The 16,232-nt window shown below is 35.6% G+C and overlaps 2 protein-coding genes across 2 annotated transcripts; one reads left to right on the top strand and one right to left on the bottom strand.

Moving 5' to 3' along the window:
* The first annotated feature begins 1,150 nt into the window (after nt 1-1,150).
* Nucleotides 1,151-2,200, top strand: LOC109340021 (uncharacterized mitochondrial protein AtMg00810-like). The gene has a single exon (XM_019577580.1). It carries the CDS (start codon nt 1,151-1,153, stop codon nt 2,198-2,200), a length of 1,050 nt encoding a protein of 349 aa, XP_019433125.1.
* Nucleotides 2,201-2,734: 534 nt separating this feature from the next.
* LOC109340022 (beta-glucosidase 13-like) lies at nt 2,735-6,598 on the bottom strand. Its single transcript, XM_019577581.1, has 13 exons — nt 6,393-6,598; nt 6,204-6,273; nt 5,500-5,558; nt 5,310-5,385; nt 5,084-5,161; nt 4,924-5,011; nt 4,570-4,822; nt 4,339-4,454; nt 3,818-4,032; nt 3,673-3,704; nt 3,374-3,476; nt 3,164-3,260; nt 2,735-3,068 (listed from the first exon to the last, which is right to left on the bottom strand). Exons 1-13 carry the CDS (start codon nt 6,528-6,530, stop codon nt 2,900-2,902), a joined length of 1,494 nt encoding a protein of 497 aa, XP_019433126.1. The 5' UTR covers nt 6,531-6,598; the 3' UTR covers nt 2,735-2,899.
* Nucleotides 6,599-16,232: the final 9,634 nt, after the last annotated feature.

A 16,232-nucleotide genomic window follows, 5' to 3' on the forward strand; every position in this document is an offset into this window, starting at 1 on the left:
AATCAGACGATTATGAATATGGTGCGAAGCATGTTGTTGAAGAAGGATATTCCAAAGACTTTCTGGGCAGAAGCAACAAATTGGGGTGTTCATGTACTCAATAGAAGTTCCACTCTTGCTGTAAAAAACATAACACCACAAGAAGCTTGGAGCGAAGTCAAGCCATCCGTTGATCACTTCAAAATCTTTGGGTGTATAGCATATGCACATGTTCCAGATGAAAAGAGAACAAAGCTTGATGATAACAGTGTGAAGTGTGTCTTTATTGGGGTTAGTGAGAAATCTAAGGCATACAAATTATATAATCCCAATACCAAGAAAGTAATCATCAGTCGAGATGTTCTCTTTGATGAAGAAAATACACGGGATTGGAGAAGCAGTTCCGAGCAACCACAAACTTTAATTGATGTTGAGGAAATTGGTGGGGAAAGTGAGGGGGCAGAATCACAATTGCAGCCTCCTATTCAGTCTGTTGGCGAAGTTTCTCAAAGTCCTTCATCTAGTGTTTCACTTCCAAATGAAGGTCAATCCACTATTTCAGAACCACAACGACAAAGGAGAAGACCAACTTGGATGATAGATTATGTGAGTGGAGATGAATTATCAGATGAGGATACTACTGCACATTTTGCTCTGTTTGCAGGCTCTAATCCTATGTTGTTTGATGAAGCAGTGAAAGAAGAAAAATGGAAAAAGGCCATGGATGCAGAAATTGAAGCAATAGAGAAAAATGAGATTTGGGAGTTAACTGATCTTCCTAAAGGACAGAAAACCATTGGTGTGAATTGGGTTTATTAGACAAAGCTGAATGAAAAGGGAGAAATTGACAAGTTCATAGCAAGGTTGGTTGTAAAAGGCTATAAGCAAGAGCATGGTGTTGATTATGAGGAGGTTTTTGCTCCTGTAGCAAGACAAGATACAATTTGTTTGGTAGTTTCGTTAGCAGCACAAAATTCATGGCCTATCTTCCAACTTGATGTAAAATCAGCCTTTCTTAATGGTGAACTACACGAGAAAGTCTATATTGAGCAGCCACCCAATTATGTGATAAAAGGGAGTGAACATAAGGTTTATAAACTGAAAAAGGCCTTATATGGTCTGAAGGAGACACCTCGAGCTTGGTATAGTTGTATTGAAAATCACTTTGAGAATGCAGACTTGGGCAGGCTTCAAAAAGTGTCCATATGAGCACACTCTATTTATCAAGTCTGGAGAAGGAGGTAAAATATTGATAGTTTGCTTATATGTTGATGATCTTCTTTTCACGGGTAATGATGAAACTATGTTTTCTGATTTTAAGAACTCGATGATGGTTGATTTTGATATGACTGATTTAGGAAAGATGAAATATTTTATTGATATTGAAGTAGTGCAAACAACAACTGGAATTTTTATTGGACAAAAGAAATATGCTCAGGAGATTTTGGAGAGGTTTCACATGGAGAATTGTAATCCAGTTCGGACCCCAATTGAACCAGGATTGAAGCTTTCAAGTGACCTTGATGGAGAGAGGGTTGACATCACTTATTTCAAGCAAATTGTTGGAAGTTTAATGCATCTGACAGCTACTAGGCCTGATATTATGTATGTTGTGTGTCTGATTAGCAGGTATATGGAAAGAGCAACAGAGCTGCACCTCAGAATTGCTAAAAGAGTGCTTCGATACTTGAAAGGAACAACAGATTTCGGTATTTTTTACAAGAAAAATGGCAGCCTTGTTTTGACTGGTTTTACTAATAGTGATTATGCGCGTGATTTGGATGATAGGCAAAGTACATCAGGTCAAGTGTTTATAATAGGATCAACTGCTGTATCATGGGCATCAAAGAAGCAACAAGTTGTTACCTTGTCCACAATAGAAGCAGAGTTTATAGCTGCAGCAACTTCTGCATGTCAAGCAATTTGGTTAAGAAGGATTCTTGAAGAGTTACATTCTTATCAAGATGGGCCTACTGTGATTCATTGTGATAATAGTTCAACCATCAAACTTTCCAAGAATCCAGTTCTACATGGGAGAAGCAAGCACATAGATGTGAGATATCATTTTCTTCGTGATCTTGTAACTGATAAAACCATAGATTTGGTTTATTGTCGAAGTAAAGATCAAGTGGCAGATATCATGACCAAGGGTCTAAAGCTGGAAGCATTTGAAAAGTTGCATGGATTACTTGGAGTTTGTTCAAGCTCAATGCTAAACTGAATGCAAAATGACATTCAGTTTAAGGGAGGGTGTTCAGATGTTTAGGTGTTTCTTCTCTGAATAAATTGCTATTTGTTAGGGAATTTGTTGCTTTTACTTTTTCTTTAGGAGAATCCCATGTTATTAGGTATTGTTATACGTGGGATTAGTGGTTTCCTTATTCAGTTACTTGCATTGTGTATTTAACTCTATTTTCAAGTCAATAAACTACTATTGCATTATGTAGCAATTCAGCCTCTATTTTTAACAACTAGGAATGAAGTATATTTTTCTTAGTTTTCTTATCTTCTTGCTTAATATTTCTGTTTTATTCTCTATAACTAAACAAGACCCTATCACACACATTCAGATAAAATTCATGTTTAGTAGGTCCTCCCAGAAGTTTGGCAAGTAAGATTTATTTTGTTCCAAACTATTTTAATCCATTGTGAGCGCCATTTGCTTATAATAAGAGCTGTGGAAAGAAAATGGTTTTGTTCTCGTTTTTCTTCATAGGTTTTTAGTTGCAAGAAAAAAAAATAGTATTTCAAGTTCAATGCCTCAAATATCCCAACAATAACTTGTCCCAGGGAAAACAAAGAAGGCTACACAGTCAAGTTAAGAAAAGTTCCACAATGATAACAATGAAACTCCATGTTAGACTAAGATCAAACATGAACCATCATATTCATATAAATCCTATTAGTATTAAGTGCCATTTCATTGATGGAGAAACCTTCTGAACCATAAAGCTGATCTTTTGTGGTGTCTTCTCAGTCCATTCTTGTAATCCACATACACGAGTCCGAAGCGAAGACTGTATCCAGCATTCCATTCGAAATTGTCCAACAATGACCACGCAAAGTATCCCTTCACCCTCACACCATTCCTACCATATCAAAAAGTTTTAGGATTGCATATGTTGAGTCTAGAATAAGAGTTGTAAACTTGAATGTTATGGTCATTTTTGTAAAAGAAACTTACTGTATGGCCCTTTGAAGATACAAAAGGTGGTGACTGAAATAGTCTATCCTCATTCTGTCATCAAGTGACATTTTACCATCATTGACTTCATCAACTCCTGAAAATATTGGAATAGCTTGATTCATGGAAACAGAAATACTTGTATTTTGACACGGTAAGGATTCAATTTTAGTGAACACAGATATAGAAGATCATTACAGATAATCTTACCATTTTCTGTTATGTAAATAATTGGATTGTTGAATTTCTCCTTAGTGTATTGTAATAGATCTTGAATTCCTCGTGGATAGATGTAGAGCCAGTCTGAAGCAGCCTGCAAAGTTGTTCACTTTTCAAGTCCTTTCATAAGAAAAAAAAACTTATGGGAGGTACAATTAGAAATGAATTTTCTCTTCTGAGGTACTTAGAGCATCAACTAATCTTTAGTCCTGATGAATAGTTATAACTCATCATTGTCATTCACTAAAAGCATCAAAACTGAGTAAAACTTATTTCCAAAAAGTGAGTACCTTTGGACCAATGAGGACTCCATTTCTTACACCTGATGCAAATGGAACAAAATGGACCATGAGTAAACAAACATATGAGGAAAGTTTGATAGAAGTTAAACAGAAAGCAATAGAGCATATATGAGTTCCATTTAGAATGAGTTACTGGTAAGTCTAGCGCAAGAATCTGTAAACACGGTCGGCTTTCCCTGTTGGCAAGGAGTATTGACTGCATAAGCTGAAGTGTAATAGTTCAACCCTATGAAATCAAAGGACCCTTTCACCATAAAAAATTGCCTTCTTGTAAACTTAGGCAAACGCTCCCCGACTTTGTTAACCATCACAGCAGGATATGTACCAGAGTATAGTGGTTCCATGAACCTGGAAAAAACACAAAATGATGAATTAGACTTGATTTTGTCACCCGTAGTTATTTAACTTGGAGTTGCTATGATATTCATGTTTTTTAACTGGACGTTCGTAGTCTGATAAATTGCTAAGCAATTACTAGTTGATTGTTACACTTGGTTCTCAGAATAAATATTGAATTTCATCATGTATAAACAGCAAAGAATAAATATTTATAACTCATCAAGGCACTAGTCCCTTAAAATGCTACACATGAACTGTTGTCAAAATTAACAGAAATAGAAACAATTTTCATTTTTAAGTGGTAAAGACACATACCAGTCATACATAAAAGCAAGACTCCGAGATGCTGCATCTTTGTCTTCTTTTGATTGAGATATTGGGACAACCCATGCAGAATTCAGTGTTACCCCAATTTGACCTTTCTGAGTAATCTATTACAAATTCATTAAAAGCCAATTAATACTGACCACATATAGTAATAGTTCTGCCTTAAACTCTAATCAATTCTATATACATGTGAATTTAAAATAACAATTATGCAGTAACCTTGAACTTCTTCCTGTAGACTTTCACTGCTGCGGCATGAGCAAGAATCAGGTTGTGTGTAACCAAGTAGGGCTCGGTACTAGAATCGCCAGCACTGCAGTTAGCAAGCCACTTAGAGCATCTATTGGGTGGAGAGCCACCATTGCCGTAACCTCCGGTGCTATATAGCACTGGCTCATTTAATGTAATCCAGTGCTTAACCCTGTCACCAAATTCTCTGAAGCATAGTTCTGCATAATCTGCAAAATCTTGCCTATTTGCAAAATCAAGTTATCAATTTTCTGCCATTTTTGGAGTGAAAGCAAACAAGGGGTCCATCTATTCTAGAGAACATTGAAATTTTATATTGCTTACTCAATTTTGGGATTCAAGAAACCACCATATTCATCTTCAAGAGCTTGAGGGAGATCAGAGTGGAATAGAGTTATAAAGGGTTGTTGTCCTGTAAAGAATAAGGTAAATCTACTTCAGTTTTGTTTGATTTTGTGCATAATGTGAAAGAGAGAGTGCTTACCATTTGAAATAAGTTCATTTATGAGATTGTTGTAATATGAGACGCCTTCTCGGTTAACTCCTCCTTTCAGGTTTCCACCTAAAAAACCAATTTAGTTTGAGTTTAATTGCATCATGAACACATCAAAATCTATATGTGCAATTCAATATAAAGTATTGATTCAAATTTACCAAACAAGTAAAAAATCATCTTAGGATAATTAAAAGATGAATATAGAGTTTCTCACGAGGTAGTATTCTGGACCAAGAGATGGAAAACCTGTAGGCATTAAATCCAATATCCTTCATCATTGCCACATCTTCCTGAAATTTTTGTATGGGTGAACAACACCATCAATCAATATGATATCAAATCTCAACAGCTAATGAAATTCATTTATCTGGACCCTTAAAGACAAACTCAGAGAACAAAAGTACCTTGTAGCGATGGTATGAATCAACGGCGACATCCCCACTACTGCGGTCTGCTATTCTATCTGAAAAACCAAGAAAATGTCTCAACATTTTGAGTTTATTTCATCATAATGTTAAGCACAATTGCATAAAGCAACTCTCTTCAAATTCCAAGATGTGAATGGATGAAGAAACTCTCTATTATATACCATTTACTGGGTAATGCTTAAGCCAATTAAATATTTTTCTGTTCTATTAGGCATTAATCTTTGTATTCTCTTTCCACAGAATAGCCCCTCAGATTTATTTTGGTCAAGCAAAATGAACTAAAGGGATTCGTTGAAGCACATCTTCTTCAATGCTAAGCCAACATACATTTATTTGCATTATCCTGGTTGTTTTATTTACTTATTCAAATCCAGTAATGTTGCTTGCCTTTGTGAGCCTGGGGCAACAAAGGTAAGGTTGTTTGCTTTCTGAGTTGGATATCACGGGTTTAAATCCCAGAAATAGTCTCCCTATATACCATTGGATAGGAGCCTCATGCACTAAGCCGTATAATAGTACTAGGTACTAGGTAGTAACAATACATGTTTCTACAAAGATTGTCTCTATCTAGACATTGCTTCCTATATTATAAGCACCAAAGTTCATAAATGATTGCATTGAAAACAAAGGAGTAAGAAAAAGATAACAGAAGAATGGACTCAATGGAGGAGCATGCATACCTTGGTGGCTATGAGTAAAGGTATCCCATATACTTGGCCCTCTACCACCTTCACGTGCTGCACCTTCATACTTCAAAACCCCAAACACAGACAATAGAAAATAAATAAACAAGATCCAACTTTTGACATAGATAAATGCAAAAAAAAAAAAAAAAAAAACAAGTAAACAACTAGAGAAAGAACAAAAACCTGGTAAGCTGAAGAAGCTGTTCCAAATAAGAAATCTTCTGGAAAACTGCTACGGTTAAGAGAAGTTGCAGGCTCAAAAAGAACAAAGGAAACTGTTGCAAGGAGAAGAACAACACCCTTAACATTCTTAACCCACATTGTCCAAGGTTGAATTTGATTCTCACACTTCTCCTTTTCTACACATAAGGGGGTCTTTATATATAAGCCTTATTATAAGGTTAAAGCATAATTTGTTGTCTTTTAGTTACTGAAAAGGCATGGAAAAAAGGAAAGCAAAGATGACAACTTTTTTGTTTAGAAATTATATATTGTTATTTGCTTCTTATTTAAGTCATTGGAAGTTGAAAAGATGCTAATATTGGTGAAAAGGGTAACTAAGTTCGATGCTTAAACCATTTTTTACAGTTTCATGGCTTTTCTTTGGCACCATTCCAACGTGTTTGACAAGATAAACGTGGATGCATTTTTGAACTCAAACTTGTATCTAATTAAGATGAGATGTGTGAGAGATAAATCCAAAATAAGACGGAGTAAGATGAGGACGAGTTTGGGTTGGAAAACGACAAACATATATTTTCCCCCCTCAAATCTTTAAACATGCATAATCAAAATTATCACAATTTGTATATAACATCAACTAAAATATGTCTGTATCTCACATACATAAGTATATAAACTACAACCTGTATATTGCATCTTTGGAACTAAAAATTATCACAATCATGTGATTGGAAACTATAGAAGAGATTGAAAATTTTAATTGTCAAGTGTTAACATAAGTTGAAATGTTATTGTGAATGATAAAAAATATAACAACAACTAAAATGACAACAACATATCAATTGTAACTAACACTTAGGCGTCATATCACACTGTCTTTCACTCTAGTCGCACCAGTCCTTCACTATTATCCACGACAATTAAATAATGAACAAGAAAGGTAAGAAATAAGGATCATATGATAAGTGGTGTGGATATGTTGCATGAACTTGTAGGTATTTGAGTTATGTGGGCTGAACGTAATGAATATTGATAGGTATTTTATTCAACTGTTCTTGATATATAACTATAAGGGACGGGCAGGGTGACCCAGATATAGACCCAAATCCGTCCTTTTTGACGACGGGTCTATCCCTTTTAATCGAGTCTGTCCTTTTTTATTTACTTGGAGGGGTCAGACTCGTCCCTAAGTCATCGGGTTGAGATGAGTCTACGGGTCGGACCGAGTCTTGCTTCCCCCTAGTCAGTGACGATTCTAAGACCTAGGAGCAAGGTGTGCAATATATATTAAAATAGAAATAATAAATATCATCATATATAAAAAGATGAAAACATGAATATCAAAATCACAAGATTTAAATATTGTTAATGAAATAAATTACATTTTTCATAATCGATCTCTACATGATTTCATATTTTGAAATCGTTGAATGATTAGCTCATTGTCAATATTGTTGAACACTTCTCGCTCAATATAAGTCACTAGACAGTCATTCATTCATGCATCTCCTATTCGATTACACAACCTATTTTTCACAATCTTCATAGCTAAAAAGGCTCTTTCTACGGTTGCAGTAGCAACGAGTAAAATCATTGCTAACTTCAAAAGAAGATAAACTAATGGGTAAACAATGTGTCTTCCACTTTTAACCAACTTCTGTGAAAGATTATTGATTCCTTGCACAGAAGCAAATTCAGCACTGTTACGCACATAAATGATATAGGTCTCAAGTTGATTATCAAACATCACCAAATCAGTTGAAAAAAAATCATGTGGGTAGAACTTTGCAAATTCAATCAGTTCTGCCTTATCAAAATTAGAGAACAAATTAGTTGGACTTAAACAATACATACAAAGAAGCAGCCGAGTATTTGTCTTAGAGAAACGATCATAAAGTTCCTTAAGCTGCATATCCACAATAGTATAAATAATTCAACACGATAATGATACTCTATTGTGATAACATGTGTTCTGCCTCCATGTCGTGATTTACCATCAGGAACAATACAAAAATGAAATACACAATAGAAACAATGAAATGGAAAACAAATTGACTATATAAAAAACTAACCACTTACAAAGTGAAACAAAGTTTGAAGGTAATGAGACAATGTTTGAAGGCAAGACTTGTCCGGTGTATAAAATAAAAACTTCTACTTTTTGGTGTGTTGCTCAAAGTTGTAATTTTTAATTTGTGAATTGTAGTGACCTTTTGTTTCCTGAGCATACTTTTTTATTCGTGTAGTTTTTTGTCTATTTGAACTTCTCATTGTGGGCTTTAAAAAGTGTAGGTAATGCATTAATTTTTTTATAAAAAAAACCAGGGTGTGCATTTGCACACCCTCATCCATACACAGCACCGTCAATGCCCCTAGTGTGTACACAGTTGGTGGAACCATAGAAGGATGAAATTAGATCTTCAGATGTATGCACTCAACCTATCAAGTTTTTATACTATTATTATATCATTTACTAGGAGTGGTAATATGGGTCATCCTAGTCCGTCTTTGCCCCGCCAAAATATGGGCTGACCTGGCCCTTATTGCTAATAGGATTCAAAATGTCAGTCCAACTCATATATGACAGGGTTGGCATGTTGGCAAGCTGGCCCGTTTTTTCCCCATTCAAAACACACATTTATAATCAACTCAATTACAATTTCAAAATTAAATAATCATTGCGCCTCATAAATGTCTTTTAAAACAAAAAATAATAAACCAAAGTCCAGAATCTCACAATAACATATGATTTTAGTTTAACACGTAGTCTTAAACATTTAGACTCATAGTTCACAATAAAACTTTTAACTCCCAAGTTTTAAATATTAGATGCTATCTTGGAATAAGATGCCTCCACTTTTCTATTACTACCACCATGAATGTCTTCCAAATCTTCTTCTTCTTCATCATCTACATTATATACCTGATTAAATAATATATGTTTACAACAATAATTAACTAACAAATGAATGATACTTACATTGAAAAAAATAAATTACCTTCATAAACAAAACCATTCAACCAATTCCGAGCACAAATTAAACTTCCACATTTTGGATAAAAGTCGACTTCTGTACTTGTTAAGAACATGTAAATCAATGCTAAATGCATATTCAAATACAACCGTTGTAATAGGAATGCAAAGCAAGCCACGTGCCATGATTGATAGCTCTAGAAGTCGGCTTTTATTTTCTTTCCACCACTATAGTACATCCACATCATTATTATCTTTAAAATTTAAAGATGCCTCCTCCAAATAAAGATCAAATTGATTTTGAACTCTAAACTAAAAGCCTAAAACATGTGTCTGGTCTCATTTTTCTTAATGTTGGCCCGTCGGGCTAGCTCGACCCAGCGTTTTGTGCCTCGTCTACAAAACGGACTTCCAAAACAGGTTGAATATGGTTTTTTGGGCTAAAATCTTCAATCTGGCCCGCTAAAAATGTCAATCCAAATGAGTTGGCCCGCCGGGCCAAGCCCATATTGCCATCCTTATCATTCACTAGGTGAGTATGGGTAAAGTTGGGTCACTTAAGGTTTATTCCTTACCCGAGCCTAAATGTTGGTTGGGTCATTTTTTATGAACTCGGACTTGGTCCTAGACCTGAATTGAACCTGATCCTAAATGTCAACTAAGTCAGTCTTTGAACTCGAACTCGACCATAGATCCGATTAAATATAATGCATATCCTTTTTAGATAATGTCTTCTTAATATTAGTTATTATTATTGATATGTAATTTAACATATGAAATGTTACACATATTGTTAATCATGTCTGTATAATGCAAAAAATATAGTATCAATGATATTTCTTATCAAAGAGATGTCATTATTGTGTGTACAATTAAATAAAGATACATACAAACATGATGAGTGAATGATCGTGAGACAAGCCCATATAGGTCATTTTGTCCCCTGTTGGTACAGCGGAAGCGATCGTTGCGCAACGTTGGCCACAAACAATCAAATAAAGTAAAGGACATAAGAGTAAATATAATATAAGAAACAAGAAAATTTGGTAACGGGGTTCAGCCACTTGTGCCGACATCCCCGGGAGCGTTGAACGACTACCAAGATATTATTAGAGAATAAGGATTACAAATCCTAGCACACCCATGGGCCCACCTGCCCATGTGGTGTTTCTATCAGGTGCTTATATTTGGTGCACATTATAACAAGGGACTTGAGTCCAATATATAACATTGATATTCTACTCTATTCTAATTCTAGGCAATGTGAGACTTCATATAATAACATATTTCAAACATCCCCAACAATCTCCACCTTGATTGAAATTGACGAATATCTCGTCCTTAGGAAATCTACACAAGAATCTCCACCTTAGCAAATATATGACTTCACATTGTTCAATGTCTAATTCTCTATTTAATTGCTTTCCACCTTGTTCAATGTCTAGTTCTCTTTAACTACTCCCCTACAACATAGACCTTCTGAGTATCCTTGACGATGTTATCAAGATCCTAGCTCCCCAACCTTGTGGTGCAGCTTCCCGTACCGCCATCAAATGGAACATGTCGCCTAGCCACTGATTGTTAGGACGTCTTTCGATATATTGGAACCTCTACACAAAAGTTCACCAACAATCGTCCTCTTCAATACTCAGTCAAACTGAACCTTGGAGATTCCTTGGAAAGCCTCAACCGCTACCACCATTGTCTACTTCGAAAATCCTAGTTCAAAAGAACTATCATACTCCACCATAAGGAGTATACCCACAACACACACCCTGCGTCAATGCTAACTAATGTTTGTGTCACATCCTTGCATCCAAGCCAATGCCCATGTTACACCCCTGCATCTCTACCAATGCTTGTGTTACAACTTGCATCAAAGCCAATGCCCATGTTACACCCTACATCAAAGTCAGTCAGCGCCTCTGTACTTTTGTGCATCTTCTAACAATTAACATCCTTCACTATGACATCTTTGACATGTCATTAAGATATTCCACTTCTCATCTTAAATGAGAACATTCTCTCAACATCTAGAGATATATTGTCAGCACCTGTCTCTGGGCCAAACTCAACACATGAGTCCCTATCTCCACCTTGATCCTAATCCAGTACATGAATTTCTAGGATTCTGGATCAACATATACAACGCACACACCACAATTCCGCCATGTTTCCTTCTCCTTCAACTCATCTACTCTATCTTTGCCATTACCTTTGACGGACCTTGTCTAGCCATCACGCCTTCACCCTCTTTAGTCATTATCTGATGTCTGGGCTAAGAGCCAACTACCAATTGACTCTGATACCAATTGTTGGTGCAGCGGAAGCAATCGTTGTGTAGCGTTGGCCACAAGCAATCAAATAAAGGCATATAATAAATATAAGAAAAGAAACAAGAGAATTTGTTAACGGGGTTCGGCCAATTGTGCCTACGTCTCCGGGAGCGCTGAGCGACTACCAAGATATTATTAGAGAATAAGGATTACAAACCCTAGCATACCCATGGGCCCACCTGCCCATGTGGTGTTTCTATCACGTGCTTATATCTGGTGCACATTATAACAAGGGACTTGAGTCCAATATATAACATTGATATTCTACTCTATTCTAATTCTAGGCAATGTGAGACTTCTTATAATAACATATTTCAAACATCCCATATCCTACCCTAAATATCAATTGAGTTTAATTTTTGTACTCGAACACGACTCTACACCCAATGAGACCCGGTCATATTCAGACCGATGATGATCTTCCCACACTAAATGAGCGTGTAGAGTCGAGTCATGCTCACCCATATCATTTACCATTTATGTTTAATCATCAAATCTGAAAGTAATACAAATATATTATGGATAATAAAGATTGTATAAAAAAATTTATAGTGATAATACATAAATATTACACTCAACTTACTATATATACTTATTGGATATAATGATTTTTTCCGTTCAAAATCAACATATAAAATACAATTAACCCTGCTTGGAAGAAACTACTTTTGTGAAAATTAAATACAATCAACTATCAATATAATTTAATAATTTATCTTATAACAATATAAATTATTTAATTTTGTTTTCAAAATACAATTTCACATATTAATTGCAAATTAACAATATTGTTTAGTAAAGAAAAAGTGATAGAAATTAAGAGAAATTTGGTGGATTGGATTTTATTAAACAAGTAATGAATGTATGGAAATTGTAATAAGAAGTAGAGTGTGAATATTATTAGGGAAAGTGTTAAGTATTATCATTAGTGTATTGTTTAAAGACCAACAAGGTATTGGTCTAGTAGTATAAGATCTTGTTAGATTTTCATGGTGATAAAAAAGTTAATAATTTAATTATTGTAAGCGTCATTTGTTGGGAGGATAACACACATCGAAAGAGATTAATTCCTTATCCAAAAAGTAAAAAGATAACATTGATAATACCAAAATAATATATTGTTTAAAGGAGAGCCATAAATATTGTACAGTATGGGATGGTTGGACAAAAATATAAAGTGAACCCATAGTGGGTATGACTCCTATCGGAGAGTATGTGAAAATCGATGACATCATCGGAAATAGGATGATTTTGATGGAAATCATCTGACCAAATTTTTTTTTTTTTGGTATTATCAAAATATTTTCCCACCTTTTTATCAGGAATTAATCAATTTCAACGTTTGTGGTTGCCTTTTCTAACAAGTGTCACTCCTGGGAATCGAATTCATGATCATTTGGTTATCTTGAGATTTAACAGAATCTTACACCACTAGACCAAATATGGAAGTGAACAACTTTTTAAATAAAAGCTCTCAAAAACAACCATATTTTGCCTTTAAAACTAGTACAAAATAGAAGTAAAAAGTAATGAAGAGTCCAAAATTACTATGGTAGAAGGGAAAGAACAAAGAAGGAAAAATCACAATGAAAAGATCTACAATTGTTATCGTCGTTGATATGAACCTCTTCTAAGGCCACCTCGAGTTGTTGTCATTAACTCCTTAGTGTTAGTTATAAAATTCATAAAATATGTATGCAGAGTAAGTTACAAATCGATGTTCATTACTTATGTTTTGAGCTTTTTTTTTAAGTATCATAAGTATTTGTAGATTGGTATTTTCAAGTTAAATCATAGACTTTTTAAAGTATGTGGTTTGTTTTTTAGAATTTTCATTTTTGAGGAGATTGTGAAATAAAGGTTATAAATTCGACTATTTGCATATTTAAAATTATGTTAGAAGCATGTATATATAAATAGAATATAGTATCTATAGATATTAATAGTTTAGAAAATATTATTTATCATTTTATTTATATTACTTATATTTAAGAGTTTACTATTCATCATTTTATTTATATTACTTATATTTAAGAATTTATGACGGTTAAATATAAATAATAGATGATGTTGTGTCACGGTAAAAAAAAATAAACTGTTAGAGTGTAGGTTGTTTCTCGTGTTCAATTTAACTGACATATATGTTAATTAGTGAACATTTGTTAAATTGATGAGTCATTGTCCCAATATTCTATTTGATGAAATATTTATAACATTGTTTTAAAGATGCAATATTTATAACATTGATTTAAAGAGGCTAAAAAGGTTTTTGGTAATAGAAAATGATTCATCTAACATTTCAGAACAACAGATCTAGTTGAGCTTACTGAAGTTGTTTTCCTTGTATAACTAGCGAGATATTTGTGCATTTGCACTAATGGTATTTTTTTGCCGCATGATTAAGAACGCACATATTACATGTACGTTCATATGGTTAAGATTAAGAGCCATCTGATACCAATTGTTGGGAACAAGCGAACAATCAAATAGTAAAGAGTATAGAGACAAGAGAATAACACAAGAGATTTGGTAACGAGGTTCGGCCAATTGTGCCTACGTCCCCGGGAGCGTTGAGCGGCTACCACTATATATTATTAGAGAATAAGGATTAGTGTTTTACTATTCTTCTCCTTGTTACATTAGGTTTACATAACATCAATATATATAGCCCTCTACCCCAACCCCTTTACATCAGCCCAAGCCCATAACTTGTATTGCTGTTATCTAGAGATATGAGTCATTGCACAACAATCTCCACCTTGGCGAATATCATCAATCTCCATCTTCCGCCATTGGGTTGGGGGCGCTCCATAGTCCATCATCAGTGAATGTTCAACAAGCTCAGGCAATGCCTGAACTTGTCCACAGTAACCGGTTTGGTTAACATATCAGCTGCATTTTCTGAAGTGTGAACCTTCTGCAATAGTATCTGCCCACAAGCTACCAACTCTCTGATCTTATGAAATCTCACATCAATATGTTTGGTTCTAGCATGATACACCTGATTCTTTGCTAAGAAGATAGCACTCTGACTGTCACAATGCAGCGAAACTCCACCTTGCTCAATGCCTAACTCATTTACTAGTCCCATAAGCCACAAGGCTTCCTTAGAAGCTTCACCAGCTGCCATGTACTCTGCTTCAGTTGTGGACATAGCAACAACAGACTGAACTGATGATCTCCACATAATTGGTCCACCTGCAAGGGTGAAGACAAACCCCGTTGTGGACCTTCTATCATCCAAGTCTCCTGCATAGTCCGAATCAACATAACCAATAACTGAAGGCTTACTCTGTTGGCTGCCAAACATGATACCGAGACCTGTAGTCCCCTTCAAATATCTGAAAATCCATTTGACTGCTTCCCAATGTTGCTTCCCTGGTTTCGACATGTACTTGCATACTTGACTAACTGCTTGTGCCAAGTCCGGTCTAGTACAAACCATAGCATACATCAAGCAACCCACTGCACTGGCATATGGAACCTTTGACATGTATTTCTTCTCTTCATCTGTCTTTGGACACTGATCTAGGGAAAGCTTGAAGTGATTTGCCAATGGAGTGCTCACTACTTTAGCATTGCTCATATCAAATCTCTCTAAGATCTTTTCAACATAGCTTTGCTGGGAGAGCCATAGTTTTCTAGCTCCCCTATCCCTGTGAATCTCCATCCCAAGAATCTTCCTAGCAGCCCCTAAATCTTTCATGTCAAACTCCTTACCTAGCATGACTTTCAGCTCATTGATATCACTCAAATGATTAGCAGCAATCAACATATCATCAACATAAAGTAACAGAAAAATAAACGAACCATCGTCAAGGCTTCTCACATAAACACAGCAATCATACTCACAACGCTTATAACCAAGCTTCAACATATAAGTGTCAAACCGCTTGTACCACTGTCTGGGAGACTGCTTCAACCCATATAGAGACTTCTTCAACTTGCAAACCAAGTGACTCTGTCCAGCTGCACTGAACCCCTCTGGTTGTGTCATGTAAATTTTCTCCTCTAATTCACCATGGAGAAAGGCAGTCTTCACATCCATCTGTTCTAAGTGCATATCCCAGCTGGCTACCAAGGCAAGCACTGCCCTGATAGAAGTGTGTCTCACCACTGGGGAGAAAATCTCATTGTAGTCGATCCCCTTCTGCTGTGAATACCCTTTTGCTACAAGACGAGCCTTGAATTTTTCCCCTTCTTTTTCTGATACTGCTGGCTTCCTCTTGTACACCCACTTGCACCCAACTGCACGCTTGTCTGGGGGCAATGGAACAAGCTCCCAAGTTTGGTTCTTCTGTAAAGACTCCATCTCCTCCATCATGGCACCCATCCATTGTTCTTTCTCCTGGCTGTTTATAGCCTCTTGAAAGCTACATGGATCTCCTGAACTGATATGGAGAGCAACTGAAGCCATATCCTCAAAGCCATATCTCTCTGGAGGTTTGATAGGACGTCTATCCCTGTCTCTAGCAAGTAGATACTCCTGCACACCTGAACTCTCTGCCTGAGAATCATCATGTTCTTGAC

The sequence above is a fragment of the Lupinus angustifolius genome, unplaced genomic scaffold (assembly GCF_001865875.1).
Source record: "Lupinus angustifolius cultivar Tanjil unplaced genomic scaffold, LupAngTanjil_v1.0 Scaffold_126_16, whole genome shotgun sequence".
Taxonomy (NCBI): domain Eukaryota; kingdom Viridiplantae; phylum Streptophyta; class Magnoliopsida; order Fabales; family Fabaceae; genus Lupinus; species Lupinus angustifolius.

Bases quoted from the DNA above. Each gene is read 5' to 3' on its own strand.
- LOC109340021 (XM_019577580.1), top strand. From the start codon at position 1,151: ATGCAGACTTGGGCAGGCTTCAAAAAGTGTCCATATGAGCACACTCTA.
- LOC109340022 (XM_019577581.1), bottom strand. From the start codon at position 6,530: ATGTGGGTTAAGAATGTTAAGGGTGTTGTTCTTCTCCTTGCAACAGTT. The intron at 5,162-5,309 runs GTGAGAAACTCT...TTGGTTTTTTAG, and splicing joins TTGGTCCAGAATACTACCTC to GTGGAAACCTGAAAGGAGGA. The intron at 3,477-3,672 runs GTACTCACTTTT...ACAACTTTGCAG, and splicing joins GAGTCCTCATTGGTCCAAAG to GCTGCTTCAGACTGGCTCTA.